The sequence below is a fragment of the Mesoplodon densirostris genome, chromosome 8 (genome assembly GCF_025265405.1).
Source record: "Mesoplodon densirostris isolate mMesDen1 chromosome 8, mMesDen1 primary haplotype, whole genome shotgun sequence".
NCBI classification, from domain to species: Eukaryota; Metazoa; Chordata; class Mammalia; order Artiodactyla; family Ziphiidae; genus Mesoplodon; species Mesoplodon densirostris.
In genome coordinates this window covers 57,297,297-57,325,273 of record NC_082668.1, presented here as the reverse complement: position 1 = coordinate 57,325,273, position 27,977 = coordinate 57,297,297, and the positions used below count along the sequence as shown (strand labels likewise).

Below are 27,977 nucleotides of genomic sequence, written 5' to 3'. Positions count from 1 at the left end.
ACAGGTGTGACAGGGCTGAAGAGTGAAGGCGTACAAGGGCGCGCCTACTGGTACGCTGGGACCCGTTCCCTCAGAGTCAATCCCGCGAGACTATAATTCCCGGGGATTCCCTCTAACTCCAAGCAAACACCCGTAGGGGCGGGGAAAGAAGAGAGACGTTGGCGCGCAGCCGTCCGCTTTACAGCACTCCGGGATCTCGAGAGAACTGCGGTTCTCGCGATCTTTCCGGAGCCGACCCTCCACGCGGAGTCCGAGTGCGTGTGCCGTAACAGGAGGGCAGGGAGGGTTCTGACTCTACGGGAGGGAGAATCCCCTTTGGCCTGCCCTACGGAAGCCTGCGAGGGAGGGCGGCGTTCGCTGCGTAGTCCAGTTGCCCAGATGCCCAGCGCCAGCGCCTGCCGCAAGAGTCAGGAGAAGCCGCGGGAGATCATGGACGCGGCGGAAGTGGGTTTCCTCCTTCCTTGGGCCTGGGAGGACAGACCCCTGGGCCAGACCGCGCTGAGGGAGGGAGTATGGTGAGCGGGGCCCTAGCCTCTGGATCCCTGTCGGCACTTTGCGTGCAGGCCGCGAGCCTGGGATCCGGGCGCCCAGAGCCCTCACCGGGCCTCCAGGGCCCTTGTCCGAGCAGCGTGGCCAGACCCACTCCGGATCGCATTTCTCACTGGGGTGCCTGGGAGACCTGGCCTACAGGAAGCGTGTCCCGGGACTGGGGGGTCGGGGGGCGCCGTGAAGTACCAACTGCCCCGGAAGTAGGAGCGGCGGGGTGACATTTAACCTCCCTGGGTTAGGCACGTCCTTCTCGTAATCCATCTCTTCCCCGGAAATTTTTAATGTCCACTAGGAATCGATTTTTGCTCTGCCCTCGTGTTCCTAATGTTTTTCAAGTAATGACAGTACTTCGTAAAACGATCTGCCAGCATGTTTAATGACCATTTTCCATGTGACAGCTTTAAAGAACACTTGTCATTTTTATTTTCTTTCTTTCCCTAAGTAACCCAAGTGACGTAGGTAGGGAAGTTTGCAGAGAATGCGTTTGAAGTCTTTGAGATGATGTGACCCCCCCTGTGGTCCTTCAGTGCTTTTTGGAAATTAAAGTTTGAAACCATTCTACAAGTTATGTGTGCTCTTAGTGAAATTGAGATCCCTACCTGGCTCCTTATTTTTCTTTTGAGGAAATATGAATTTGTGGTAAACTGCGTAAGGTCATTTTAAGAACATTAGATGGAATAAGGGGTGCTGAAATATGAACAGTACTAATAAGCGACCCCCTTTTTTCTGTTCACGTGCTGTAACCTATTTATGCTGCCCTCCTGCTACATTGTGTGACTGTATATTTCTGTTAGGGCTGGAGTTATCTTCGTCTTTAAGGTGTATTTTTTTTATTTCTCAAAAAAAATGAAAAAACTGTTCATTAAACACCTTAACATGTTGTCTGGTTTGTTTTGGTATAAACACAAAATCTAATATCCTCCAAATCTAAAGGAGAGGATTCCAACAAATAGCTGTAGTGACAGAAACTAATTGTTTCATCCACATCCTAAGTTAACTTGTAAATTTTAAGGAAACCATTTTTGTGTATTCTTGATCTGATTAGTTATATAAACCACCTTTGCAGATAGTGTAGGTCTATGTATAAGGTAGACATTGTGGCAGAGTTATGTCAGTTCATAGCTAGAAGGATCTTAAGAGATCATTTTCTAGATAAAGTGAGATTAAAATAAAGGCCACTTACCAATTTAATAAGTATAGTTTGTTAATAATAGTCTGAACTCTAGGTCTCCTTTTTCCTGTTCCTGAGTTAAAATCTGTAACAAGAATTTTGGTGTCATACTGTCAGTGTTGAACCACTTACAACCTGATATCATGAAGATGGTTTTTAGAAACAGGAAGCTGGTGAATTTTTTTTATGATGTTTTACAAAAGGAAAGTTGTAGTTAGCTTATATCCAGCATCTCTGATTTCTAAAAACTGGACATCTGGTACTCAGAAAGCTTACCCCTAAATGTTGGTTCTCTTTGAACATCTCTTCCTGTAATAGGAAGTTAATAAAACTGTGGTACCTCATCCTTCTACCTTCACAGAGGAAATTTATAACTCTGCTTTGAAGTAGTTTAATCTCCTTTTTGAAGAAAGTAGTTAAGATATGTTGTACATGTGTGTAAATTTTATTTGAGAGTGCTATTTTGTACGGTATATCGATCCAGGAGTGGTGATCTCCAAAACAAATTAACCAGAAGCTGGGTCTGCGGACTGCATATGTAAATGATATGACAGATTTGCACACTTTAAAACTGCTACTCTGAATTGATAAAATGGTCCTGAACGTTTAAATGAATTCATCTTTTTCTGTTATTTGTATTTCTGTGTTTACTATGCTATTAGTGTTTAAATAAAAAGTCATAATGTAAAAATGTTTTTTTTGTAGGATTATGCAAAAGAAAGATATGGAGTATCTTCAATGATACAATCACAAGAAAAACCAGGTTAGTAGTTATGTGATAAAAAAAGTTTTTTTTTCTTTTTAATTCCAGGAAAGTTCTTTATGAAGTTTTAAGTAAGGTTGACATAACTGAAGGCATAGTTCTGAAAAGCTTAAATGGCAAGCATATGCCATAACCCTGCACGGACATTGTCAATTTAGGGTCCCTAATCTTGTTAAGGAAGAAAATACGTTAAATTAGTATATTTTAAATAGTAAAGTATATTACAAAGGTATTCCTAGGTGGTCATGTAAAAGATTTGACTCTGGCCTAGGAGATAAAAGATAGTTAATAGTAGCTGCCTTCATCGTATGCAACCTTTTTTGCATGCTTTGTGAAGCTACCTCCTTTACTTTCCTCCTTGACTTTATTATATTTCTTTGAAATTGACTTGTTAATTGTTTCTCTCAGACCTGTAGGTTTTCTATTTGTAAACATTTGTCTTTTGTTTCTATTTTATATATGCAATTTCAACAAAGTTATCCTACTCAACTATTTAGCAATCATTTTTCTTTTGTTAGACACCCCAAATTATCTCTTTCAAACTTTGGTACAACTGCAGACCTTTAAGCTCTGGCCCATTGGAAGCACTAAGTACTTCTAATTTAGATGTCTGCCTGTGAATTTTATGCTTTGAAAATAATATACCCCAAGTCAAATTTAATTGTTATTTTTGGATTTAATTTATTGCGTGATCACAAAATCACTTTTCCTTCCCAACTTTGTTGGAAAAGTGTGCAGTGAAAGGGCAAAATAGGTTGCTAAGAATAAACCATTTCAAAAGATAAAGATAGTGAAGTAAAGTAATTGAGTATAAAATGGGATACAAGCAATGTAGGAGAGGACTACCACTGCCAGAACAAGCAAGGAGGGTCATATGAGACTCTTTTTCGGCTTAACTGTCTTCCTGAACTGGACTTCCTTGATCTCTAACGCAAAAAAATCTTATTGGCATTTGCCTCTTACGTAAGCCCCAGTCACCCTTTGCCATGATTACTATTCCTATTTAGCTAGCAAATCCAGACTACTTAGTGTCTTCCAGTTACAAGCTCTCCCCACCAAAAGGAGGATAAACTACCTACATAATCTGATTACATTAAATAACAGTAAAATTCTATCCTTGGTTTTACCTCTGTTAAAATCATAATACATTGTTCAGCAAAGTTTTCTTTCCTGTCTGCTTCCATTTCTCCACATTCTTTCATTCTAATACCAGTGACTTAACCGTGGAGGAGGTAGTAGTTTTTTAAACTGAAACCCTACTGCCACTGATCTTTGCCTCGGCCACTCATACTGGTGGGAGTGTGACATGCGCCTCAGGTATGTGTGGATATGTTAAAGGTTGAGAACCCCTATGCTAATTAATTGGAATGACACATGAAAGAAGGGCCATTACTCTTTCTTTTCCAAAGTACTGTTAAAATTACCATAATCGTGACGCTGATTTATAAGTCTATTCTTTTAGACTTATGTTATTCTGTTTTGTTTGGTTTTGAGTTTTGATTGCCTAGTAAGTCGTTTGCTTTTTCAATCTTGGCATTTTCAGATGTCTTTTAAAATTGCTTTGTCTGTCTTTTCTCTTTCACACTTTGTTTTGTCTGAATTTACACAGCAGACTTGGAAGTTGGCTTAACTCATAAAGTCAATGGACAGAGTTTTGCAGAAATCCTCTTGTGATGCCTAATGCTTCAAAATTTCTCATTCATTCTCTTTGCTTCTGGCGATGAGATCTATGGTCTTCTCCTGTAAATCAGGGTCTCTCTAAGCTACATCTTTACTTCAAGAGACAAGTTATAAATACATTTAGACAAAGTAGGTAAACTATATTTATAATTTGATTTCGTTATAATATCCCCCATAAAGGTATTTTTAATATTATAGTAACTAGGATTTACTACATGTCATACTGACAAATTTGGTTACAATTAGGCAACATAACCCTTGAGAATAGAGATCTTTTATCATTCATGATGTTGTAGTATCATTTCTATTAAAATATTTTAAATTAATACTTAGATTTTTTTCTTTAATATTCAAATTATTGCATATTTAGAACAATAATAGAATCATTTCTGGATCATGACTGCCTTGTATCACTATCTTCACATCATAATTTTTTCACAGTTTTCCTGTTTGGGGAATGCTAGATAGATGTAGTACTTTGTTATTAGCATTGGGGGCATAATTGTTGGGGTTCACCAATAGCCAGAAGGGGAATTTATTGGTTCACATACCTGTAGGAAACAAAGTGTGAGATGGCATGAGGCATGATAGGATTTAGAGGTTTGAGCATTATCTATGGGGCTTTCTGTTTCTGCTTCTTGGCTTTGCATCCATTAGGCTGTTGACCTTATTTTCTCATCCTGCAAATTCACGTAGTAGGAAAGATGGTGGCTGCAGCCCTGGGCCTACACTATCTCAGCTCAGCGACCCCAGGGAAGACAGATTCATTCCCATTATCTGTATATTAAGTACCAGAGAAGGACTTTGATTAGCTCAGTTTGAGTAACATGCCCTTCTCTGGATGAGTCAGTGTGTCCTGGGGACGGGGTACTATGCCTGTCCAGGCCTGGCAGAGAATTCCCCCATGTGACTAGCTGACTTACACACTATGGCAGGCAACCAAAATACCACGTCCACTTAGGCACAGGCAGTTCAACACAGGCTGTATTTGGCTTTATAAGTCATTGAAGTGTTCAGGAGATTTGCATTTTGAAATTATCTCTGACACCAATGTAGACTGAATTAGGGGGTCAGGGGATTGCTAGTTAGAAGGCTTTTGCTATAGTTTAGGCAAGATATAATAGTACTTTGCTTTGGAATGGTGGCAGTGAAGATGAAAGAGAATTGGATAGATTTTAGAGATATATTTAAGATGTACAATTCATAAAACTTGAGGCAGACTACATATGGAAGGTGAGAGAAGGTGTTAACCCTCATAAAATGTGAGTAGGAATGTAAATTGGTGCAGCCACTATGGAAAGTAGTATGGAGGTTCCTCAGAAAATTAAGAATTGAACTACCATATGATCCAGCAGTTCCACTTCTGGGTATTTATCCGAACAATATGAAAACACTAATTTGAAAATATACGTGCACCCTTTTGTTCACTGCAGCATTATTTACAATAGCCAAAATACGAAAACAACCTAGGTGCCTATCAACAGATTAATAGATACAAAAGATGTGGTCTATATATTTAATGGAGTACTACTCAGCCATTAAAAAAAGATGAAATCTTGCCATTTGCAACAACATGGATGGACCTTAAGGGTATAATGCTAAGTGAAATAAGTCAGACAGAGAAAGACAAATACTGTATGATTTCACTCATATTTGGAATGTAAAAGTAAGTAAATAAATAAATAAATGAACAAACCAAACCAAACAACAAACACATAGATAAAGAGAGCAGAGTAGTGGTTACCAGAGGGGAAGGGGCATGGGGGGAGGGTGAAATGGGTAACAGGGTCAACTGTATTGTAATGGATGGAAAGTAAACTTTTGGTGGTGAGCATGCTGTAGTGTGTATAGATGTTGAAATACAATGTTATAAACATGAAACTTACGTAATGTTATAAACCAACGTTATAAACCAATTAAAAAGAAAAGCAAAAGAAAAAAGTGTTGCTAGATATTGAGAATCATTTAAGATAATACCAAGTACTGTGCTAGCTATCAAATCAAAATAATTTTGATCTTGATCTCTTTGTAAATTCTGAATTACAAGATTGTTTCATTTATTTGCTGCAGATCGAGTTTTGGTTCGAATTAGTGACTTGACAGTACAAAAAGCTGATGAAGTTGTTTGGGTGCGTGCAAGGGTTCATACAAGCAGAGCTAAAGGTAAGACTGATTAAATGATTACAGCTTTTTTGGTAATCATTGAATTTTTTGTTTTGCAAATTTCTCACAGATCAAAGTAAATCTTTAAAAACAAAACAAAAACACCTGTTTTCCTTCTTAAATCACTGTAAAGTATTAGTCCATGGTTAGTTAATTTTAGGTTCTTATAAGACATCCTTAAAAACAATTTAGCCTTAAAACTCAGATGAAATCTAAGACTCTAAGGTACTTTTCTAGCACCTCTCAAAAGTTTAATTTTTTGAAGTAAAGAGTGTTTTTGAGAAGTTTTTCATTTGTTAATATTCTTACATTTGTAATATTTAGATAGGGAGAGAGGTAGAAGAAAGATAAGGCTAAGACTGGGTTGTCTGGTACTCACTGGCTACATTTAGCTCTTTAAATTAAAATGAAAATTCTATAGCTCAGTCACCAGCTGTATTTTGAGTGCTAGTGGCTCCCGTATTGGACAGACGGGACAAATACAAAATTTTTTTTATTTTGCGGTACGCGGGCCTCTCACTGCTGTGGCCTCTCCTGTTGCGGAGCACAGGCTCCGGACGAGCAGGCTCAGCGGCCATGGCTCACAGGCCCAGCCACTCCGTGGCATGTGGGATCCTCCTGGACCGGGGCACGAACCCGTGTCCCCTGCATCAGCAGGCAGACCCTCAACCACTGCGCCACCAGGGAAGCCCACAAAATATTTTTATCATTGTAGAAAGTTCTCCTGGACAATACTAAGAATTTAGCATTAACAACAAAGAAGAAATATTAGGGGAGTTTAGACAAACCTCAGTTCCTTATGGAAAATTGTCCTAGCCTAGTGTTCCAAATTGTCTGAAAGTATTAGTGACACTTATATTGGTTTATAACTTTATACTTTTCACGCAGTTTTTCACACTTGATCATCCCTACAAATTTGTGAAGTAGGCAGAATAGGCACTGTTATTCCACTTTATAAATGAGGAGACTAAGGCTCAGAATGATAAAGCTCCTTGCCCAAATTCTCATAGTAACTGGTGGAATATGAAAAGAATTCAGAAGCTTTTTAGGACACCTTCTGTCTCCCTAGCAGAGTTAAGTACTTCTGTAGTATTTAATACATTCTGCGGTACAGCATTTCTTACTTTGTGTTTTAAAATATTTATTATAGAATTAATACAGGCCCATTATTTTTTAAATTCCAACATTTTATACATATATATCTTACTCTCAGGATCACTACTATTAAGAGTTTCTTAACGTTGAACCATTTTTGGATTCTTGGAATAAACTGAATTTTGTAAAGGTATGGGTAGTATTCTTTTAGCTAAGTTTCAATAATATGTTTTTTTGGAATTTTGCATTAGTCTGGTTTTCATAATTTTTACTTGGAAAATCCTACTTTGTTTTTAAGTTTGTATGTATGTGTATGTGTGTTTAAGTTGTAAGTTACCCAAGTAATACAAAGTATTTTCACATGAATTTTTCAAAGAGTACAGAAATTATATTCCTTTTTCTTCTCTACTGCCTATCTTTTGCCCCAGCCTTTTCTATTAATTCTTAATAATTTGTTCATTGTCTTTCCAAAAATCTTTCTTTTTAATGCACATACGTGCACACACACACACAAATACATACAGGTTTTTTGTTTTGTGTGTGTTTCGTCTTATTTTATGTAGATGATACTGTATTTTTACATGTTGTTCTGCAACTTTCTTTATTTTCAATTAACAGTGTTTCTTGGAGATAACTTCCATGATATTAGTTATAGATCTACATAAGGCAGTATTTCTCTAGGATAGATATCTAGAAGTGAAATTGCTGGGTTGAAGGGTGGGCATACGCATATTGAAATTTTCCAATACCAGATTACCCTCCAAAAAAGCTATACTCAGTGATACTCCCACAAGTATGTGACAGTACCACTCTCTCCACATTCTTGCCAGTAATGATTGTCAATGTTTTTTATTTCTGCCAAAGAAGATTATCTGAAAAAATGAATAAAATCTTTGAATTTGCAGAACCCTGATTGCTGCTACTCCCTTCTTCCTTACATGGAAAAAATTATACCAATAAATATGGTTTATTTGGAATCATTCATGTGTTCTAACTCCAGAAGTAGTATCACATTAAAATTGGACTTGGACAGACAACCTATGTTGGCAGTTTCAGGTAAAGCAAAGTTCTGAAAAAACCATGAATAAGGAAATGAAAGTGTCAAAATCATAGTGTCAGAAGTATGACAACTAGAATCCTGTTAAGCAAAAAAACCAAAACCTAGTAGTCTGTTTATATAACAAATACCTGTATATTTCTCCTCAAATTAAGGGCAGTGTTTTACACATTTTTAAAGATTAAAAATCAGATTTCTTACAATAGGTTTATGCTTCACACCCCTAAAATCAAGAGTTTTATATAGGAACAAGGAGAAATTTTTAACTCTTAATGATACACTTAACATTAGTTTCTTTCAATTGTGAAAGCTTATGAGCATATTGAAAAAGTAATTGAAATATCTACGGTTCCTTTCAAATTTTATACATACTACATGGAAGTCATTGGCACAAGATAATTCTATTTCAATATTATTCTTCCTAAAAACTTAACATATACTTCCAAAATAGCTACTTTATTTAGGTAGTCAGATAGTTTAGGATTTTTAATACCAAAGGTCAGAACATCAACTTATAGCCATACAAGAATATTTCAGGGAAAATAACAAATGGAAACTACTTTAAAACATTGAGGTCTGTGCTGTTTATTCCATAACGGATTAACATAAGCGATGAAGGAAAATGTTAATCTTGGTTATTAGGAAGTGAAGGTACATTATCTAAATAATAAATTCAGGAGCTTGGCAAGCTAAAAGACAATAGGAAGAGAGGAAAACAAGATTGCCTCACATCTTTGATAACTAGTTCTCCCACCAAGGCTTACTTCCTTACTGAGCCATCACCAAAATGGAGATGAGATTAAACTTTTCTGTCCTGGCAACCTACCATGTTTGTTCTTCTGCTTAGAAATAAAAGATTGCACCTGGTGCTGTAAAGGAAGGTTTCCAACTTTACATTTTTATAAAAGAGACCTCTTGCATAAATTTAAGAAGTAAACTGCCTCTTTAAAAACCTGACTCAAAATGCAACACAAATTTTTAACTGCTAAGGATTTAAATTTAAAATACCTAAAAGCAGTGAATTCATTCAGCTGTTTTGAACACTGAGTTTCATTTCTTTTCTATAAACTCTCTCCTGATTGGGGAGTTCCATGAAGAAAGATGAATAATATGTAGCAGTTGATTAATGTGTCTTATAAAGTTCCTTTACTAACTTAAGCAGTGAGAACTCTCTGCTAAACTGAGAAATTACATAATTGCTTCTTAGAATAAAAAACAATATATGGCTATAGTAAAAATTAACTTCCTATAGTATAGAAAGATATAAAATGAAAAATAGAGCTACAATATGATCCAGCAATCCCACTCCTGGGCATATATCCAGAAAAGACGAAAATTAATTCGTAAAGATACATGCACCCCAATGTTCATAGCAGCACTGTTTACAGTAACCAAGACATGGAAGCAACGTAAGTGTCCATCAACAGATGAATGGATAAAGAAGATGTGCCATACACACATATATATATATATATCAATACATACACACACACACACACACACACACACGCACACAATGAAATAGTACTCGGCTATAAAAAAGAATAAAGTATTGCCATTTGCAGCAACATGGATGGGCCTAGAGGTTATCATACTAAGTGAAGTTAGACAGAGAAAGACAAATATATCACTTATATGTGGAATCTAAAAAATAATACAAATGAATTTATTTACAAAACAGAAACAGACTCACAGACATAGAAAACAAACTTAACAGTTACCAAAGGGGAAATGAGAGGAAGGATAAATTAGGAGCATGGGATTAACAGATACACACTACTATATATAAAATAGATAAACAACAAGAATTTACTGTATAACACAGGAAACAATAGTCAATATCTTGTATATAACCTATAATGGAAAATAATCTGAAAATATATACATATAACTGAATCAGTTTGCTGTACACCTGAAATTAATACAGTGTTGTAAATCAACTATGCTTTAATTTTAAAAAAAAGAGGACAAATAGAAGTCTCACAAATCTAGCTCCTCTGTCAGATCACAATCTGTTTCCCCCCAAAATAGCCACTGTTGTTTCTTGTGTATTCTTTCAGGAAAAAAGTGCATTTACAAATATGAGCATATCGTTTGTTTTTTAAATTTACATAAAAGGGATCTCACACACACACACACATACATACATATTGCCCCTTGTTATCTCTCACCAATGTCTGTAAGAAAATGCCTTGCAAGACATTGAACCAAGCAGATCATGTATTGCAGTGTATCACCGACCAGAGACAAAGAAAGAACAATTTTGTTTACTAACACCTTTCAAGAACTTGGTGTCAAAAATACTTGATAGAGGTACTCTGAGTGGACAGCTCTGTTTACCAGGAAACCAGTACTGATTTTTTAAGTCTTTTAAAAATCTTCCTGAGTGTACCATCGAGGTTCTAGTATTTATTTATTTATTCTTAATAAATTTATTTATTTTTGGCTGCGTTGGATCTTCATTGCTGCGCACAGGCTTTCTCTAGTTGTGGTGAGCGGGGGCTACTCACTGCGGTGGCTTCTCTTGTTGCGGAGCACTGGCTCTATCTAGAGCACAGGCTCAGTAGTTGTGGCATACGGGCTTAAGTTGCTCCACGGCGTCTTGCCGGACCAGGGCTCGAACCCATGTCCCCTGCATTGGCAGGCAGATTCTTAATCACTGTGCCACCAGGGAAATCTCAAGGTTCTAGTATTTAGAAGTGCTTTGAACACGGAAAACTTGGGACCATAGCATTAGAGTCACATGTAGATCTGTTGCAGTAGTGAAGACTACATAAATAAGGAGTGATAATAGAACCTCAGTTCTTTTATTTAAATAGTGCTTTTATGAACATCTTTGTCACTAAGACTTTCCATACTTAATTTCCTTAACATATATTCTAAGAAATGTATTTCTTGAATCAGAGAACATTTTAAGCCCATTTTTAATGCCCACTGCCAAATTGATCTCTGAAAGCATTGTACAAGTTTACCTTGTTATCAACAAGTTATGAAGGAACGGTTTTCACTTAATTCTCCCAAGCATTGTATGATATTGTATATTTTTAAATCTTTACTAGTATGAGCGGTATAATGTGTCATCATCATTGTTTGATTCAACTTGCATTACTTTCGTTTCCAGTAATATTTTTCTCCTTATGTTTACTTACTAGGTTTTTTTCTTTTTCTTTCAGAGTATTTGTTCTAGTCCATTACCCATTTATCTATTGGGATCTCAGTGTTCTTTACTCATACATCTTTAAGATCTTTATGTATTAAAGATATTAACTCATATAGGTTATGTGTCATTCAGCAATTATTTTTCCCAGAGTGTTTTTTTTGCTCTACAGCTGTTCTATAATTTTGAAACTTAGAAAGTCCTCCCCTTTTCTATTGTACAGTTTGATATTCAGTTCTAGTTTTTACTCAGTTTTTTAGTTTATCTCCTGAATTCCATCTAGAATTAGAACCTCTTTGCTTTAATAGGGTCTGTTCTCACTTTCTTATGCTGCATTAATCTGGCTGTTTCTGTACATTTTTACTTACTGTAGGTTTATAATATAATATGCTGATGGTATCGGTCTCACCTCTCCACCCTTTTCCTCCCATCTATTGGCTTTTTAAAAAAATAAGGTTTAATTTTTAGAATTACATATAATAAACACATTAAACATTAAAAGAGAACAGTGAACATTCTTAACTTTACCCATAACCATTGATTTCATGATTTCTTTTCCCTAGCAGGCGTGTCAGATCTTAGGAGTGCATTTGCTTCTATGTTTAGCCTCTTGAACTTCCCAGGTTCTACTTACTGCTTGTGTTGAATCTGGAACATGGCTGCGATTTTCTTTCAACCCTTACGTTTCTTTTGTACCTACCTCTTTGATTGTATTGTTCTCTTAAAAAATAGTTTTTCTGATTCGGAAAGTAGTACACGGTTATTGTAGAATTTTCAGAAAATACAAAGAACAGAATAATTCCCTGTGATTTCCCCATCCATTAGTAGCCACATTTTGGTGTTTTTCTTCCTATACCATCAACTTCACATTTTGATGGTTTTTTCTTACACAGTCAATTTTAATATCCTTCTTACACAAAGTTATGATTGTACTCTTTGTATGGCTTTATCACTATTTTCACATTATAGTCTATCATGAGTGTCACAAATATTTACTTTGTGTTCCCAGCACCCACCATAGTTTTTGGACATAGTAATCCAGCTGTGAAACAGAAATGGTCATCAGTCCTCAGATAAGTAGGTGGCAGTGGCAGTGGTGCTATTAGTAATAGTAATAACGATTAATATTAATTAATAACATTAATTCACAGTTAACATTAATTGGGTATCTGTCACAACTCTAAACTTATTACTTATATAATCTTGAAGATTATAAATGAAAACTCAAGAAAACTCCATGAGTAATATACTGTTATTTTCTCCCATTTTGCAGATGAAGAACTGAGACATAATTAGTTTAATATTTTCCAATAGGCCCCTTCATAGGAAATGATAGGATATGATCCTCTGTCTTTTGATTAAAAAGATTTTACTCTTTACCAAACCCTTACACTAAATGTCACCCCTTAGTGCTGACCTAAAGATATTTTCCTGTGCTCACCCTTTATAAGTACTATAGAGCCCTCCATTCTTTCTCAAGGTCTTTGTGTAGACTGGAGTTCATCACAAGATTGCTTTGTAGTGCAGCCAGGTCAGTGCTTCCTCTGTCTGCACTATTAGAGCAGCTAAAGTACTTACTAAATCATGCACGTTACCTTCCATTTCATGCTAACATTCTGTTCTAAATGGGCTAATATCTGGCTGTGGTTTCAGTAGTTCTTGGGATAATGTCATTTGATTCATTTGCAGATTTCTCTATCCATTCAGCATCTTAAAATCCCTTTGAACTTGTTCAGTTCATGTAACTTTTTTTTTTTAAGGTTTTACTTAGCGACTGGATCATACTCCAAAGGAAAGGGAAAATAAAATCTATTTAGTGGTAAAAATATGTCAGTCATATATGACTCAGAAATCCATAGGTTGTGTCTATCTTGGCACTCTGTTTGCAACCTCTTTTTAACCTCACAATTGCTGTCAGATTTGCATTTCAAAACTGTATGTTGAGGGCCTCCCTGGTGGCGCAAGTGGTTGAGAGTCCGCCTGCCGATGCAGGGGATACGGGTTCGTGCCCCGGTCTGGGAGGATCCCATATGCCGCGGAGCGGCTGGGCCCGTGAGCCATGGCCGCTGAGCCTGCGCGTCCGGAGCCTGTGCTCCGCAGCGGGGGAGGCCACAACAGTGAGAGGCCCGCATACCGCAAAAAAAAAAAAAAAAAAAAAACTGTATGTTGAAAGTATTAACTATAAGTTTACTTATGTTTTTGCTTTTTTTTTGGTGGGACCAGGGGAGGTAAAGCTAATTCTCAGTGTAAAAATAATTCTCAGTTTAAACAACAAAAGCTTTGGCGTTTTGAAAGACAATCTGATGAAAAAAGTGGTCTGGAAAAGATTTAACTTGTTTTATGAGGAAGTAGTTTCCTAAAACTTGATCAGAGACTTTTAAAAAGGATCTACTTTGGAGAAAAGACCTATCACAAAGATGGTGAGTGACTGGATCTGTTATGAATATTATTTTTCAAAAGGTTAAGAATAAGGAATAACACTTGCTTATGAAAGGAGAGGGAGTCAAGAGGCCCAGTATTATGTAGAAATAAAACTGGTTATAGGGCATAAAGAAAATGATCTTTTATAGACAAAGTAAACTACTTGGAGTAGGGCTTCCCTGGTGGTGCAGTGGTTAAGAATCCGCCTGCCAGTGCAGGGGACACGGGTTCGAGCCCTGGTATGGGAAGATCCCACATGCTGTGGAGCAACTAAGCCTGTGTGCCACAACTACTGAGCCTGCACTCTAGAGCCCGCGAGCCACAACTACTAAGCCCATGTGCCACAACTACTGAAGCCCGCGTGCCTAGAGCCCGTGCTGCACAAGAGAAGCCACCACAATGAGAAGCCCGCACACCGCAACGAAGAGTAGCCCCCGCTTGCTGCAACTAGAGAAAGCCCCTGCGCAGCAACGAAGACCCAATGCAGCCAAAAACATAAAATTTTTTTAAAAATTAAAAAAAAAAAAACTGCTTGGAGTAAAAAAAAAAAGTGGAACTATTATAAAGGATGAAGAATTAGGAAGACGATAAAGGAAAAATGAGAAAAATAGAACAGGAAATAAGCTAGCCTGTTATTCTAAATGCTCTTTGAAATGTACTTTGGTAGGAAATAAAATGAACCACCCTCATAGAATGTTTATGTTCTTGTGACTAAGCACTTTATTAGTACTTTTATGGTTGCATCATTAAGGCTCTTATGATGGTTAGCATAGTACCTCTGCCTGTAGAATATACTAGCTATTGAATGAATGTTGAAAGTGATCTGAAGTTACTTGAAATTTGTTTAATAAGTCCATACAATGACAAAATAATTTGCTTGGTTGATAATATTTTTTGAAATTGATGCTTTGCCTACGTCCTCATAACAAGCATTTTAAAAGCGTAGGAGAAACTTGGGTTTCTTTAAACCTTGTCAGCTGAGTATGGGAATTTTGGCTGTCAAAGCCAGATACCTATGTGTGTGTCCCTGTTGGGGATAGTAAATTTGGGCCCCATTATAAAGTAGAGAACCATTTTTCTTCTTTGTAAAACCTGAAGTAGCATGTCCTTAATACACTTACGTACTTTCTGTCTTCTTCAGGGAAGCAGTGCTTCTTAGTCCTACGTCAGCAGCAGTTTAATGTCCAGGCTCTTGCAGCCGTGGGAGACCACGCAAGCAAGCAGATGGTTAAATTTGCTGCCAAGTAAGTAAGCAATTATATCCTGTTGTCAGAATAAACAGTGGTGGGAACCGGGGCTCCCAGGGCTTTGGACCATTTTCATGCATTAACATCAACGCTTCCTTTGTTTAAAAATGTAGTTATTTAAATTGTCAGTTCAGTGTTGCTGAATACATTAAACTTATAAAAGAGAAAATATGGAGCACAGACTTGAAATTCATTTGGAACTGCTGAAGCAGCATTCTCTACAGACAAGTCACATTTACTTTGAAGTAGAGTTACAAAAAGCCTGGCAGCGTCAACACTGCAAAGCAACTTTATTTTGTTGTGTTTGTTGAGCTTCATTTCCTCCCTCCCTCCCCTAGTTTGAGATTTGCATATTAAGCAACAAGTTTTCTAACTAAATAATTGAAGTGTTTAAAATAAAAGAATGTGATTTTGCAAATGATTCGATCCTGAAGAAGTAAAACAAATGCGCTAACATGTTACAGCTTTTAACTTTGACACCAAAAAGGTTTAAAAAAAAAAAAAGTAAAGTTTGCTTTTTTTCCCCCATAAAAGTATTATTGTCTGGCTCAGGGTTCCTATAGAAGCTCATTGTTTTGTTCAATTTACAAGGGGCAGGATACAGAGATAGTGTAGTGGTTGTGCCTGCTGGAGCTCTAAGGTAATAAGAGTTGGTGATGTGGCTAGTTTTGTTTGCATGTTTTTCTCAATTTAATTGAAATTTTATTTCCATGATAATGATGAAAGAAGACTCAGAAAAATGGACAGTTTTAAGTAGTAGAGTACTTCATAGGCATAAATATTTTTTAAAAGAAATTCAGTTGAGTAAATGTTACATTTTTTCTATTGATTTTTTTTAACATCTTTATTGGAGTATAATTGCTTTACAATGGTGTGTTAGTTTCTGCTGTATCACAAAGTGAATCAGCTATACGTATACATATATCTCTGTATCTCCTCCATCTTTCATCTCCCTCCCACCCTCCCTATTTTCTATTGATTTTTATCTCTGTTCTTTTTATATATATATATAAATGCTTTCAGAGATTAGTTAATATAGATAGAATTATCAATTTTAGAACTAGAAGGAGACTAAAAACTGATCTAATTTAATATCTTAATTTATGGTTGAGCCTTCCCTGACTCCCTCAGCACAGTGGTTTACATATAATGGATGCTTAGCAACTGGTTTTGGTTAACAGATTTATTTATCCAATTTAGTTTTATTGTATCATAGCAATACCTGCCCTCTGGTTTAAAGACTCCAGTGCCATTAATTACATCAATTTACTGATGTGCTCAGAGGTCTCAGTACCACTAGCCCTACCTCTCCCTATCTCCCAGTCCTTCTGCCCAGAGACTGTCACTTTCATCTCTTCTACCTGTATCATTTGGTGATTAGGTTTGCTGTTTTAATACCTAGTCCTTAAGGGTATATGCTTGTGGGGTGCATTTGTCACCTAGCCTTTTCAGGTCAATCTGTATCCTATGAAGTGGGACATAGTAAATGTGGTCCCTAGAAATAAACTTTGTCTACACAGATAGCCCCTGAAAACCACAGACATATATGCTAAATTATATTTAATATACTGGAAAATACTGGGGAAAAGTCAACTTCGAGTCAACAAACTTTATGGCTTCTGTCTTTTATATATTAAATTGGTTCTGAAAACTAATATATGAAGCTGATAGTTTCATATAGAGTATATTTTTTGTTAAACTGCATTATAACCTCAGTATTACATTCTTAAAGGATTATAGTGTGAAAGTCTTTTGGAAATCCCATTTACCCTTAATCACTAAGAGGCATTCTACTATCAAGAGAACAGTCAATTCGTTTGATATCTCTAGAGGCAGACACGTTAAAGTAGTCCACAAATAGTTATTTCTTATTTTGGATCTTCTCAGAAACTCCTGGGACTTGACTGACAGCAGCTGACCATATCAGATGTCAACCAAAGCTTACCAGCTGGAAAAGATACTTGCACACAGAACTTAGTTCACTAATGCCCTTATAATATATGTTAAAGAAAGGCTTTCATCTAAAAGGGATAGTGTATGCGTGATCTTTTTTTTAGAATAAGGGAAGAATTTAGATAATTTAACCTGGATTTCATAATCTTGAAGTGGATGGAACTCAATCAAGATCTAGATCTGATTTTAATCTTTCTGTTTTGTTTTTGTTTTTGGCTGCGTCACTTGGCTTGCGGGATCTTAGCTCCCCAACGAGGGATTGAACCCAGCCCCCGGCAGTGAAAGAGCCGAGTCCTAACCACTGGACTGCCGGGGGATTCCTGAGATCTGATTTTAATCTTAATTCAGATTTAACAATTAAGTTGTGACTTTGATTTCTTTTTTAAAGCAAAGAACATATAGCTATTTTTAGTCCATTTAAAAAACTGGACTTTATATAATTAGTAATGTGTGGGAAAAGATGGTTTCATAATAGAGCTGTTGCATATTATAAAGCCTTTGACTGGTTATATACAGGCGAATGGACCCAATTTTATACAATAGGTTTAACGTGTGGAACTTAAGTTACAATTATTTAACTTTTGGCACTACTCATATGTTAAGGTATCTATCCTGAGTTATTAACAATAAATGTGTTAATAGTTTTTGCTACCTTGTGAAAAAGGAAAATTCTCATGACTCTCTATGGTGAAAAATGATGAGTTTTTAATTTTTTTTTTTTTTTTTTTTTTTTTTTTTTTTTTTGCGGTATGGGGGCCTCTCACTGTTGTGGCCTCTCCTGTTGCGGAGCACAGGCTCCGGACGTGCAGGCTCAGCGGCCATGGCTCATGGGCCCAGCCGCTCCGCGGCATGTGGGATCTTCGTGGACCGGGGCACGAACCCGTGTCCCCTGCATCGGCAGGCGGACTCCCAACCACTGCGCCACCAGGGAAGCCCAAGTTTTTAATTTTTGTGGCTGGTTGATAAGATAATTTTCTTAGGAACATGATTTATTGCTCCTGGTATGTCAGTCAGCTTGTCTTTATGTGATTTTGCTATACTTCTAGGGTAGTTCAGAAATCCTGATCTTCCTTGGTAACAAGTCTAAAGCACACGTCCTTTCTGATAGAAAGGCAGTAGTATGATCTTATATTCAAAGTACCAATTTTTAAAGAAGAAGATCAAGAACAGAAAAATTTTACTTTGAAAATTACCTGCTCTATTTATAAATAATAATAAATCAAGTGAAATTGTAATATAAATTCTAAAGAACTTTCAGAACTTTTAGGAAAAACATGTGTTGGTTTTTTTCTTCATCCTTCAAAATCCTATTCCTAAAAAGTCCATACTTGGACAGTCTCTCCATGTCTACAATGACCTCTTTTCTAATTTTACTTCTTATTTTAAAGGCTTTAGTTTTATTCATTAAATCCTCATTCTTTGTCACTTAGCTTATTAAGCCCATGTTCTTCATGATCCTCACTGATTGGTTTCTCTTTTCATTTCTCTGGGATCCACAAATGTGTTCTTGGGAGATTGGAATTTTCCTATATTTTTTTAAATTTTAGTGTACATTTTGGTGATTATCTTAAAGTTACATAAGGATACTATGCCATGTCATTTTATAGGCTAACTTACAGCAGAGAACTGCTGTGTAAATTGTGTTCATGCCAACTGAAGCCGATGATATCCATGTTCTATACAAATGAAGATTTCACTGTAGTTTGAATAGTGACATGCTGACAAGTTGGGTTACTAGGTGGTACTTGGTAGTTAAGAAGTATTATGAACTTTAAAAGCCTGTGCCACTCAAGCATATTTATTGAATCCTATTTTCATCTGTATAGGGGCAGCATATAACTAATAGTACAATAGTTTCCATACAAGGAAAAATGTTTCTATTTCCAGTTCTAGTATTTATCAGATTAGATACCCATTTGATTCAAATTTCAATTAACAATACTACATTATTAACTTTCACTGGAATAAGATAGTTTTATAAAATTATCAACTGATATTTTATTTAAATTGTCATTCTTGGTTGCTCTTTGCAGAACTTTGGTTAATTATGAGGCCTAATTATCCTGAGTCAACTTCAAAGTTAATGTTTTATGGAATTATGAACAAGCATTCTTCATATTACTAGTATTAAAATAAAAATACAGAAAATTAAATCTAGAACTGGATATGAGGCTACAGCTTTATATAGTAAACCAAATGTCAGCAATTTAGTTTTAACAAACCTTAAATTAATATTGTTAATTTGAATTTTGTTGTTTTTAATATTTGTTTCAATTTTCTTTAAAAATTCGCTTTGAGAGGGGCTTCCCTGGTGGCGCAGTGGTTGAGAGTCTGCCTGCCGATGCAGGGGACATGGGTTCGTGCCCCGGTCCGGGAAGATCCCACATGCCGCGGAGCGGCTGGGCCCGTGAGCCATGGCCGCTGAGCCTGCGCGTCCGGAGCCTGTGCTCCGCAATGGGAGAGGCCACAGCAGTGAGAGGCCCGAGTACCGCAAAAAAAAAAAAAAAAATTCGGTTTGAGGAGAGTTCCCTGGCTGTCCATTGGTTAGGACTCCACACTTTCACTGCCATGGGCCCGGGTTCAATCCCTGGTCTGGGGACTAAGATCCCACAAGCTGAGCAGCATGGCCCAGAAAAAAAAAAAAGACTGTAAAAATTCGCTTTGATTTCAAGTTAAGGGCTATAACCATAAGGCATTTATTTCTACTAGTTTTATACTTATAGGTATTTAAGTAACATGATAAAACTAAATTAAGTGTTTACTGAGAGTCCCTGATATTGCCAAGAGAGGCCACTGATCTATGCCATATTTAGTTGTGCTTAATTCTTACCAAGCTTATTTTGACCTTAAAATTCTTGGGGTTTTCGTGAAGAAAACTGAGTTCACAAAATAAGTCATCATAGAACTACTAGGATGATTTAAACCTTTAATTTCTACAACGTGCCAATGGGCAATGGAGTGTAAGAGTGGCCCAGAGACTCGGCTCCTCACTGACTAGGCACATGACTTCATAAATTGTTTACTGTATGTTAGTCTTACTTCATTCTTTACAGCTAAGACCCTTCTTTGACCATTTTTATTTCTACTTGCCTGGGAAATATTAAAGTCTGAGATTGGATGTGGCACTAATTCACTGTAATTGAAAGAAGTTACTTGACATATAAACCAAGTCTGTGCCTGTCTTGGAATTGGAATACAGATTTTTATTGTGAAAAGGTAGTTTATTATTTCAAAAAATATTTACACAATTGATGTTTTTTGGGTGCTGTTTTGATTTAACTGGCAAATATATGGTTTCTCATGTTTGGGCATTTTGAGTTCTTTGCCTCAATGAATTGTTAGTTTATATCATCAAAGCATTTTATGTTGGTACGTTACTTGAAAAACTAGTATGTAGCAACTTTATAGCCTGTCCTCTTTTCAACTAATCTTTTATTATACCTTGCCTAGGATTTTAAAATTATTAATTTGAATATGGGTAGCTATGTAGATCTAGGGAGCACATTTCTCATTGAGTACAGTAAGATTCAACAAATTATTGCTGATAACCAGAAAGCTAATAAATTTGTTGCCAGTTTTGCTGAAAACCTTTAATACTCAAGTTTCTGTAAGTGTTTAAATTTTAATAGTTTTTGTTGCTATTAGAATATGTAAATATGAGAAAGAAAAGCTTAGAATATGTCTTTTTCACCATTATTCATTTTTGAGGGGGAGAGGAGAAGGGGGTAAATAAGAATCAAATGGAAATCATTTTGAAATATATGAGCTATTGACCACCTAAAATTATAATTTTGGTCATCACCTAGCTTTCACCAACTCTCAAGTTTATCTGTACTATTAATAATAACAGTCAGGGGCCTCCCTGGTGGCGCAGTGGTTAAGAGTCCGCCTGCCGATGCAGGGGATACGGGTTCGTGCCCCGGTCCGGGAGGATCCCGTATGCCGCGGAGCGGCTGGGCCCATGAGCCATGGCCGCTGGGCCTGCGCGTCCGGAGCCTGTGCTCCGCAACGGGAGAGGCCACAACAGTGAGAGGCCCGCGTACCGCAAAAAGAAAAAAAAAATAATAATAATAATAATAATAACAGTCAGCATATATCAATATAGAATAGGATTTCTTACATATTTTAGGCATTTATTGTGACAATCTAGTATAAAAAAGCACTTTGAGGGGCTTAAAACTGTGGTGCCTAAAACAATGTAAAATAAAAGGTAAAAACCACTATTCATACAAAGGGTATGCTGCTAACCTTCCATCATTATCTTGTGTATATTGAGTAGATTATATAAATTATGATGGGGTACTCTTCAGTGACCCCTGTAGCAGGTGCCTTATATTTTTTAAATGAAAGGCCATGGAAAAAAGCTCCCCCATACACACCTACACTTGGACTTTTATTGCATGTGAAATATTATTTTTAATATTTAAGAAACTTAATCTACAATTAAAATTTAGTATGATGATTGCCCTTACTTTATCTTGCCAAGCTTTCCAGTATCTACCATGAATTTTTATATTTAGGGGGTGCACCCCAGTAAAGGTTCAGTGCAGTGGTCACCAGTAGCTTCCCTATCTCATGTACAGGGGAAATAACAGATTTGATTATAACAGTAGCAGCAATAATAGCTAACTATTACTGTATACTAAGTATGGAGCTGCAGAGTGCCATACTTGCATTTTCCCCCTTGGTCCTCATAGCAGTACTGTGACGTGTGGATACCATTTTGTCTTTTTTTTTTTTTTCTTGTCTATTCATTTTTTACAGATAAGAACGTTGATACTTAAAATACTAAGGTCTCTTTGACTCTAGGCTCATGCTTCTGTGTCATCCTGTCTCTCTAAGATTATATAAGGATATTAGTTCAAAGCCCTCCACATTATATGTAGCTCACTTAGAATACAACCTTAATGTCATTGAAATATGTTGGTGACTGGGAAAGGGAAACCCTGTTGCTTTTTGCCTCAAAAGTATCTTTTCTAGAGTGTGCAGTTTATTCTGGTATATATCCTCAAGGAGTAGATAGCTATTTTTTTTCTTGAGGGTGATAATGACTTTTAAATACTGTCCCCAAGTTATTGAGAATGAAAACTGGTGAAAAATAATAATTTTGGTTTTAAAAAGTATAGCTGATCATAAAGTAATAAAAAAAGATTTTTGTTTTGTCATAAATTGATGCTAAAAACAGTTCCAAAGAAAGAATGAAATGTTTTTCTAACCATCAGTAATGCTAATGAGCTTGTCTCCTCTAGCATAAAGCAGTAGTTGCCTTCCTAAGGAATCACCCCATTGTTAAAAAGCATGCAATAAAAACAGTGGGGTGGAGGGAAGGTAGTTAGAAAGTAGAGAGTTTCATGTTTGCAAAGACAGTTATTTTTCTTGAATAATTTTAATATAAAAATATTTGATAGCTATAATTATAAATATGAAACCTAAAACTCACTAGGCAAATTTACATCTTCTTTTGCTTAATCTGTTGCCTTTTCCTTATCATCATCAGCACTGCCACACAACACATCTTATACATATTCTTATCACTCTTGCTGTGAGAAGTAAAACACAAAGTCAGTCAACAAAGCAGCTGTGTGGTGTATGCAAGTGATGTGGAAATAAGACCACACTCAGAATTTAAAATAGGAATTTATCCTTTACCAAGATTCTGGACTCAGGAAGGAAATGAAAGAGCTTGGCTGTATGGATAACTGATGCTGTTCCTTAACATATCACGCTCTTTGTAACACACTTGTACAAACTAAACTTCTGTCTGCTAGAATTGCTCTGTTGTCAGCAAAGGAGGAGATCTTAGACATTGAGGTATGGGTGTCCTTTTGGGTTAACTTTTTGTAGAGTGGTGCTAATATTCAGTCAGTTCTGTTATTGTAATAAATGCATTCCTAAAAAATACTGTGGGGCCTCCCTGGTGGCGCAAGTGGTTGAGAGTCCGCCTGCCGATGCAGGGGATACGGGTTCGTGCCCCGGTCTGGGAGGATCCCATATGCCGCGGAGCGGCTGGGCCCGTGAGCCATGGCCGCTGAGCCTGCGCGTCCGGAGCCTGCGCGTCCGGAGCCTGTGCTCCGCAACGGGGGAGGCCACAACAGTGAGAGGCCCGCATACCGCAAAAAAAAAAAAAAAAAAAAAAAAAAATACTGTGCTATGCAAAAGTATGAAATAAAAACCTTAAGGTTTATGCAGAAAATAGGTAAATAGCACAACAGTCAAAAACTTCAGGGACTTACCTGGCGGTCCAGTGGTTAAGACTCTGCGCTCCCAATTCAGGTGACATGGGTTTGATCCCTGGTCGGGGAACCAAGATCCCGGTGCAGCCAAAAACAAAAACAACCTTCATCAGCGACATAGTTTTATAAAAAGAACCTAATTTTATTAAAAACATAGAATAGTTTTATACATATTGAATGGTGGAGAAATACATGAATACAATAAATCTCTCACTTTATCTTTACAAAGACATACTGTTTCTGAGTGGAAGTGGGTATCAGAAGAGTTGCAGCTTGGAAATTATTATCAAGTGGTACAAGGAAGGCTGTCTGAAATTGGAAGGAAAGTGGGACCCCAGGTGAGGATGGGTGTGGCTTGTAACCCAGGTAGATGTTTGAGGTGTGTGTGTTTTATGTATTCCTGTGTGGCTAAGTTCACCTGAGTACAGTTGTCTGCATTGTCCCAGTGTTTCTCACAGGTGAAATCTGGTATAGGCAAACACAAAATTCTCATTATGCTCAGATTGCTACCTAATATATCAATTGTGTTGGAATTAATTCACATTTTCAAAACAAGTGTTAAAGCAAAACTATACTCTTAAAAGAGATAATGATGCTTACGCAGTGAGTGGGTCCAAATATAAGAGTCTTATCTGTTTGCTGACTGCTTATGTGTGGAGGTGAGGAAAAGAAAGAGGTGGAAAATGACTTCAGAGTTTCTAGTTTTAGAAATTCTGTGGAAAAGACACCATCAATCTGGAGTAAATTCCCAGGATGGGCTGGGACTAAACACAACTCACTCTCTGGAGCTGGATGGGCTCACCTTCCCTTAGAGCACTTGGCCAGGGAAAGTGTGGATACTGAACAGGGGTGGGGTTCTGTTAGCAATGAAGAAGGGGAGAGGGATTTGGATAGACAGTTGTAGTATCTCCTAAACTTGCTTACTATGTTGAGTAAATTGGAGAGAAGTTCCAACCTTTTGAGTTCATGAAAAGCCCAAAGATTGAAATAGGTTGTTTTACTGAAACCATTTTATTTTTCTGGCTGATAGGATTCTGCTCCTCCTATTCCGAGTAATCCTCTCATTCTAAATGTTCTCAAGTGACTATATGGAACAAGTTGGCCTTAAAATTCCTTACTTTTTCCTCCCCTGTCTTCACCATTGCTTCACTTTGACAGCTCACTCCTGTGGCCACAGCTTGGATTTTGCCCCTTAGAATTTCATTTTAAACTCCAGTAGCCATTCTCTCTAACCATAATTTCCACCTTTCTACCTCTAATGCCTCCTAATCTTCTGTTGGACCTCATCAAGACTTGTAGTTTTTTTTATCAATCTCCCCATTTTCTCCTAGTTTTTTTCTGTCCCTTTTGACTTCACACAACGCCAGTTCCATTCCTACAGCTACTCTCACTGCATCCTTATCCACTGTTCTCTGTCTCTTTGTTTCTTTTTCCCTGCAGATGCCCTACTAACTCCCTGCCCCGTATACTCTTGATCCCATAATCTGACACCAAGCTTAAAGAGTGTATTGTGTATTTGTGGCAGAACAGTTGATTTTTATTCCTCAGCTGGGCCCAGTAGAATATATTCCACTTTTGTAATGAAAATAGAGGTTTATAGGTCACCTCTTTTCATTGTTTCACTGAACTTTTCAGGATCTCATTCCTCTTTATCCCTTAGTTTCTGAGTATAATTATAATAAGAAAATAAAAATTTGGAAAATTCTGTGAGTTTCATTGCTTAATATATTATCAGCCTTCTATTATGATTAAAAACAGCATATGAACAGCAACATATAAATGCCTAGTGGCTTCTATTACTTATTAAGTAAAGCAAAAATTCTTACTTATAGACGTTTTTATCTTACTTTAGAAATTTGAGGATCAGTGAAACATGAGATAATTCAAATGAATATTTAGTAACACATTCACTTTGGGAGGCTAGCAGTTTACTTAGTAAGCCAACTAACCATTATGCTAGAATCTTTGGTTTAGAAAACAGCATAGCTAGAAATACGTTCATGAGGAAAAGGCCATTTCTAATCCTCATTTAATTTTCACACTGTCTTAGATCTTTTTTTATATTAAATGCTTGTAATTATCTTTAGTGCTAGGGGAGTGCCTAAGGACTGTTTATTTTTTCTCAAGGTATTTCCGTCTTGAAGGGCAACCCAAAGAGACTGGACATTTAAAACATGTGAACTCCTACACAAGAAAGTGGGAGAAATGATGGTATTTATATGTTAATTCCATGAGGCCCTACATTTAACTCTATTCCCTCTGGCCATATACCAGGTGGAAAAAAGCAAGGACTCCACTATTAAAAATATGAAATCAGATAGTTCCAGCTGGGGTTTCCTAATCATTTAAGAGGCAAACTGTGAGGTCACTTTTAATATCTTAAATAGATAACTATCTTAGCATTTACTTTAGATATTAAATCTTAGGTGTTTATCTTTCCCTTACTGACTAGATTGTACCACTAGCAGTTTCTAGCTTTTTAGTATTTTACTTAAGAGCTACATTAAAGCTTAATATGGGGTCAATTTTCCCCAAATTATCTTTCCTAGGAATATCCAATTCATCAAAATACTAATCCGAAAAGTTGACTCACTAATTGGATTTAAGTGCCACAGGACTCTTCAACACATTATTGTAATCAGTTTGTTGGAAAGATCAATCTTCTCATGGTTAAATGCATACAGAAATGAAACAACTAAATGAGTTACATGGGAAGGTTGGCACATCTCATTCCCTAGAGATCTTTAAGAATGGATTCTTAATTGTGTATCTGAAATGGTTTGAGGTCTTTAAATGAAATTTGTCTGGAAGCAGGAAGATGGGATACCTATCCAGGCCAGTGTTTCTGGATCCCCATCTTACGTTGACATTAATGTTCTAATGTTTAGTAGCTGGTGTTTGAGCTGAGGCAAGAAGTCATCCCTTTTTTCCTTTTAAAATTATTGTTTATTTAGTGCCATTTAAAAATAATGAGCAGAGTAGTTTGTGTTAGTTATGGTTGAGCCTTGAAAAGACAAGTGTTGTTTTTTTTTTTGCGGTACACAGGCCTCTCACTGTTGTGGCCTCTCCCGTTGCGGAGCACAGGCTCCAGACGCGCAGGCTCAGCAGCCATGGCTCACGGGCCCAGCCACTCTGCAGCATGTGGGATCCTCTTGGACTGGGGCACGAACCTGTGTCCCCTGCATCGGCAGGCAGACTCTCAACCACTGTGCCACCAGGGAAGCCCAAGACAAGTTTTTTTAAAGGTGGCCCTGTAGGCCTTTTTGTATTGACTGCTATTAAGGACTATAGGTGAATGTAAACTGTATTCACTATAGTGAATGTAAACGCAGGTTTTTAAGTTTAAAATTAAAGTGTGTAAAAGGCTACAGTTCATTTGAAGAGCAGGTGTTAAAAACTGAATTTTGCTCTTCATGCTTATGTAACACCTCCCACCCCTAGCATAGCGATGTTCGGATTCTGAATAAAAGGCTTACTCAGGCTATCATTTGTATATGTATGTATTTTATTTTATTTTTCTTCATATTAGTCATTGTGGTTAGGTTATTTATTGGTAGCTTGTGAGTCACAAGTATATTTCTCATTCTCTAATGAGTCACCTAGCTACATACAAGTTTATTTTCTTTCCTTTCTAGATCTTTCACCTGAAAATAACTATTTTACTTACTTGGTAGGTTAAATTTTCAGTTTGTATGTTAATTTTTAGAACTGTAAATATCAAAATAATTCTCAGAAGAAGGTTCATTGATTTAGAAAACTTTTATTAGCACCTGCTCCAGTCTAGACACTCTGCTAGGCTCGGGTATTCAGTGACTCTGTATATCACATAAGGAACTTAATTTGGGGACAGGACAAAAATAAACAAACAACTGCATGCAGAGGCATGTTACAGGTCCTATGATGGAAGTATATGTATATATCATCCACAGTTGAGGCCCAGAGGGTGGTGAGCATTTGGGTACCCCTTGAGCATCATGTGGATAAGTTGGTGAACATAGGCGAGGTTATTATAGTGTTCTGGATTGCAGCTCTTTGAACAACTGTACCTAGATAGTTTATACCTCTTTGTTGGAATGAGGTACTTATCTATTGGATCAGAAACAGAACTCCTATATTGGCCCTGTCCAGTTCAACATTTGTATTGAAAACTTTGATAAATATGTGCTTTAAAAGTAGGTCTAGGGCTTCCCTGGTGGTGCAGTGGTTGAGAGTCCGCCTGCCGATGCAGGGGACACGGGTTCGTGCCCTGGTCCGGGAAGATCCCACATGCCACGGAGTGGCTAGGCCCGTGAACCATGGCAGCTGAACCTGCGCGTCTGGAGCCTGTGCTCCTCAACGGGAGAGGCCACAACAGTGACAGGCCTGCGTACCGCAAAAAAAAAAAAAAAAAGTAGGTCTAAAATCTGGTGTCAAAAGTTCCTAGTTTAAAAAAAAAAAATTCCTAGTTTATGGGATTAATTCTTCTAAGCTAAATATAACTTTAAGTAA

At 37.1% G+C, this 27,977-nt stretch overlaps 1 protein-coding gene across 1 annotated transcript in view; it reads left to right on the top strand.

Moving 5' to 3' along the window:
* Window positions 1–260: 260 nt before the first annotated feature.
* DARS1 (aspartyl-tRNA synthetase 1) overlaps window positions 261–27,977 on the top strand; it is a 66,314-nt gene continuing 38,597 nt past the window's right edge. The window contains exons 1-4 of the mRNA XM_060106111.1: window positions 261–444; window positions 2,426–2,483; window positions 6,234–6,326; window positions 15,198–15,300. Coding sequence (XP_059962094.1) covers window positions 379–444; window positions 2,426–2,483; window positions 6,234–6,326; window positions 15,198–15,300 — 320 coding nt within the window. The 5' untranslated portion in view covers window positions 261–378. The remainder of the gene's footprint in view (window positions 445–2,425; window positions 2,484–6,233; window positions 6,327–15,197; window positions 15,301–27,977) is intronic.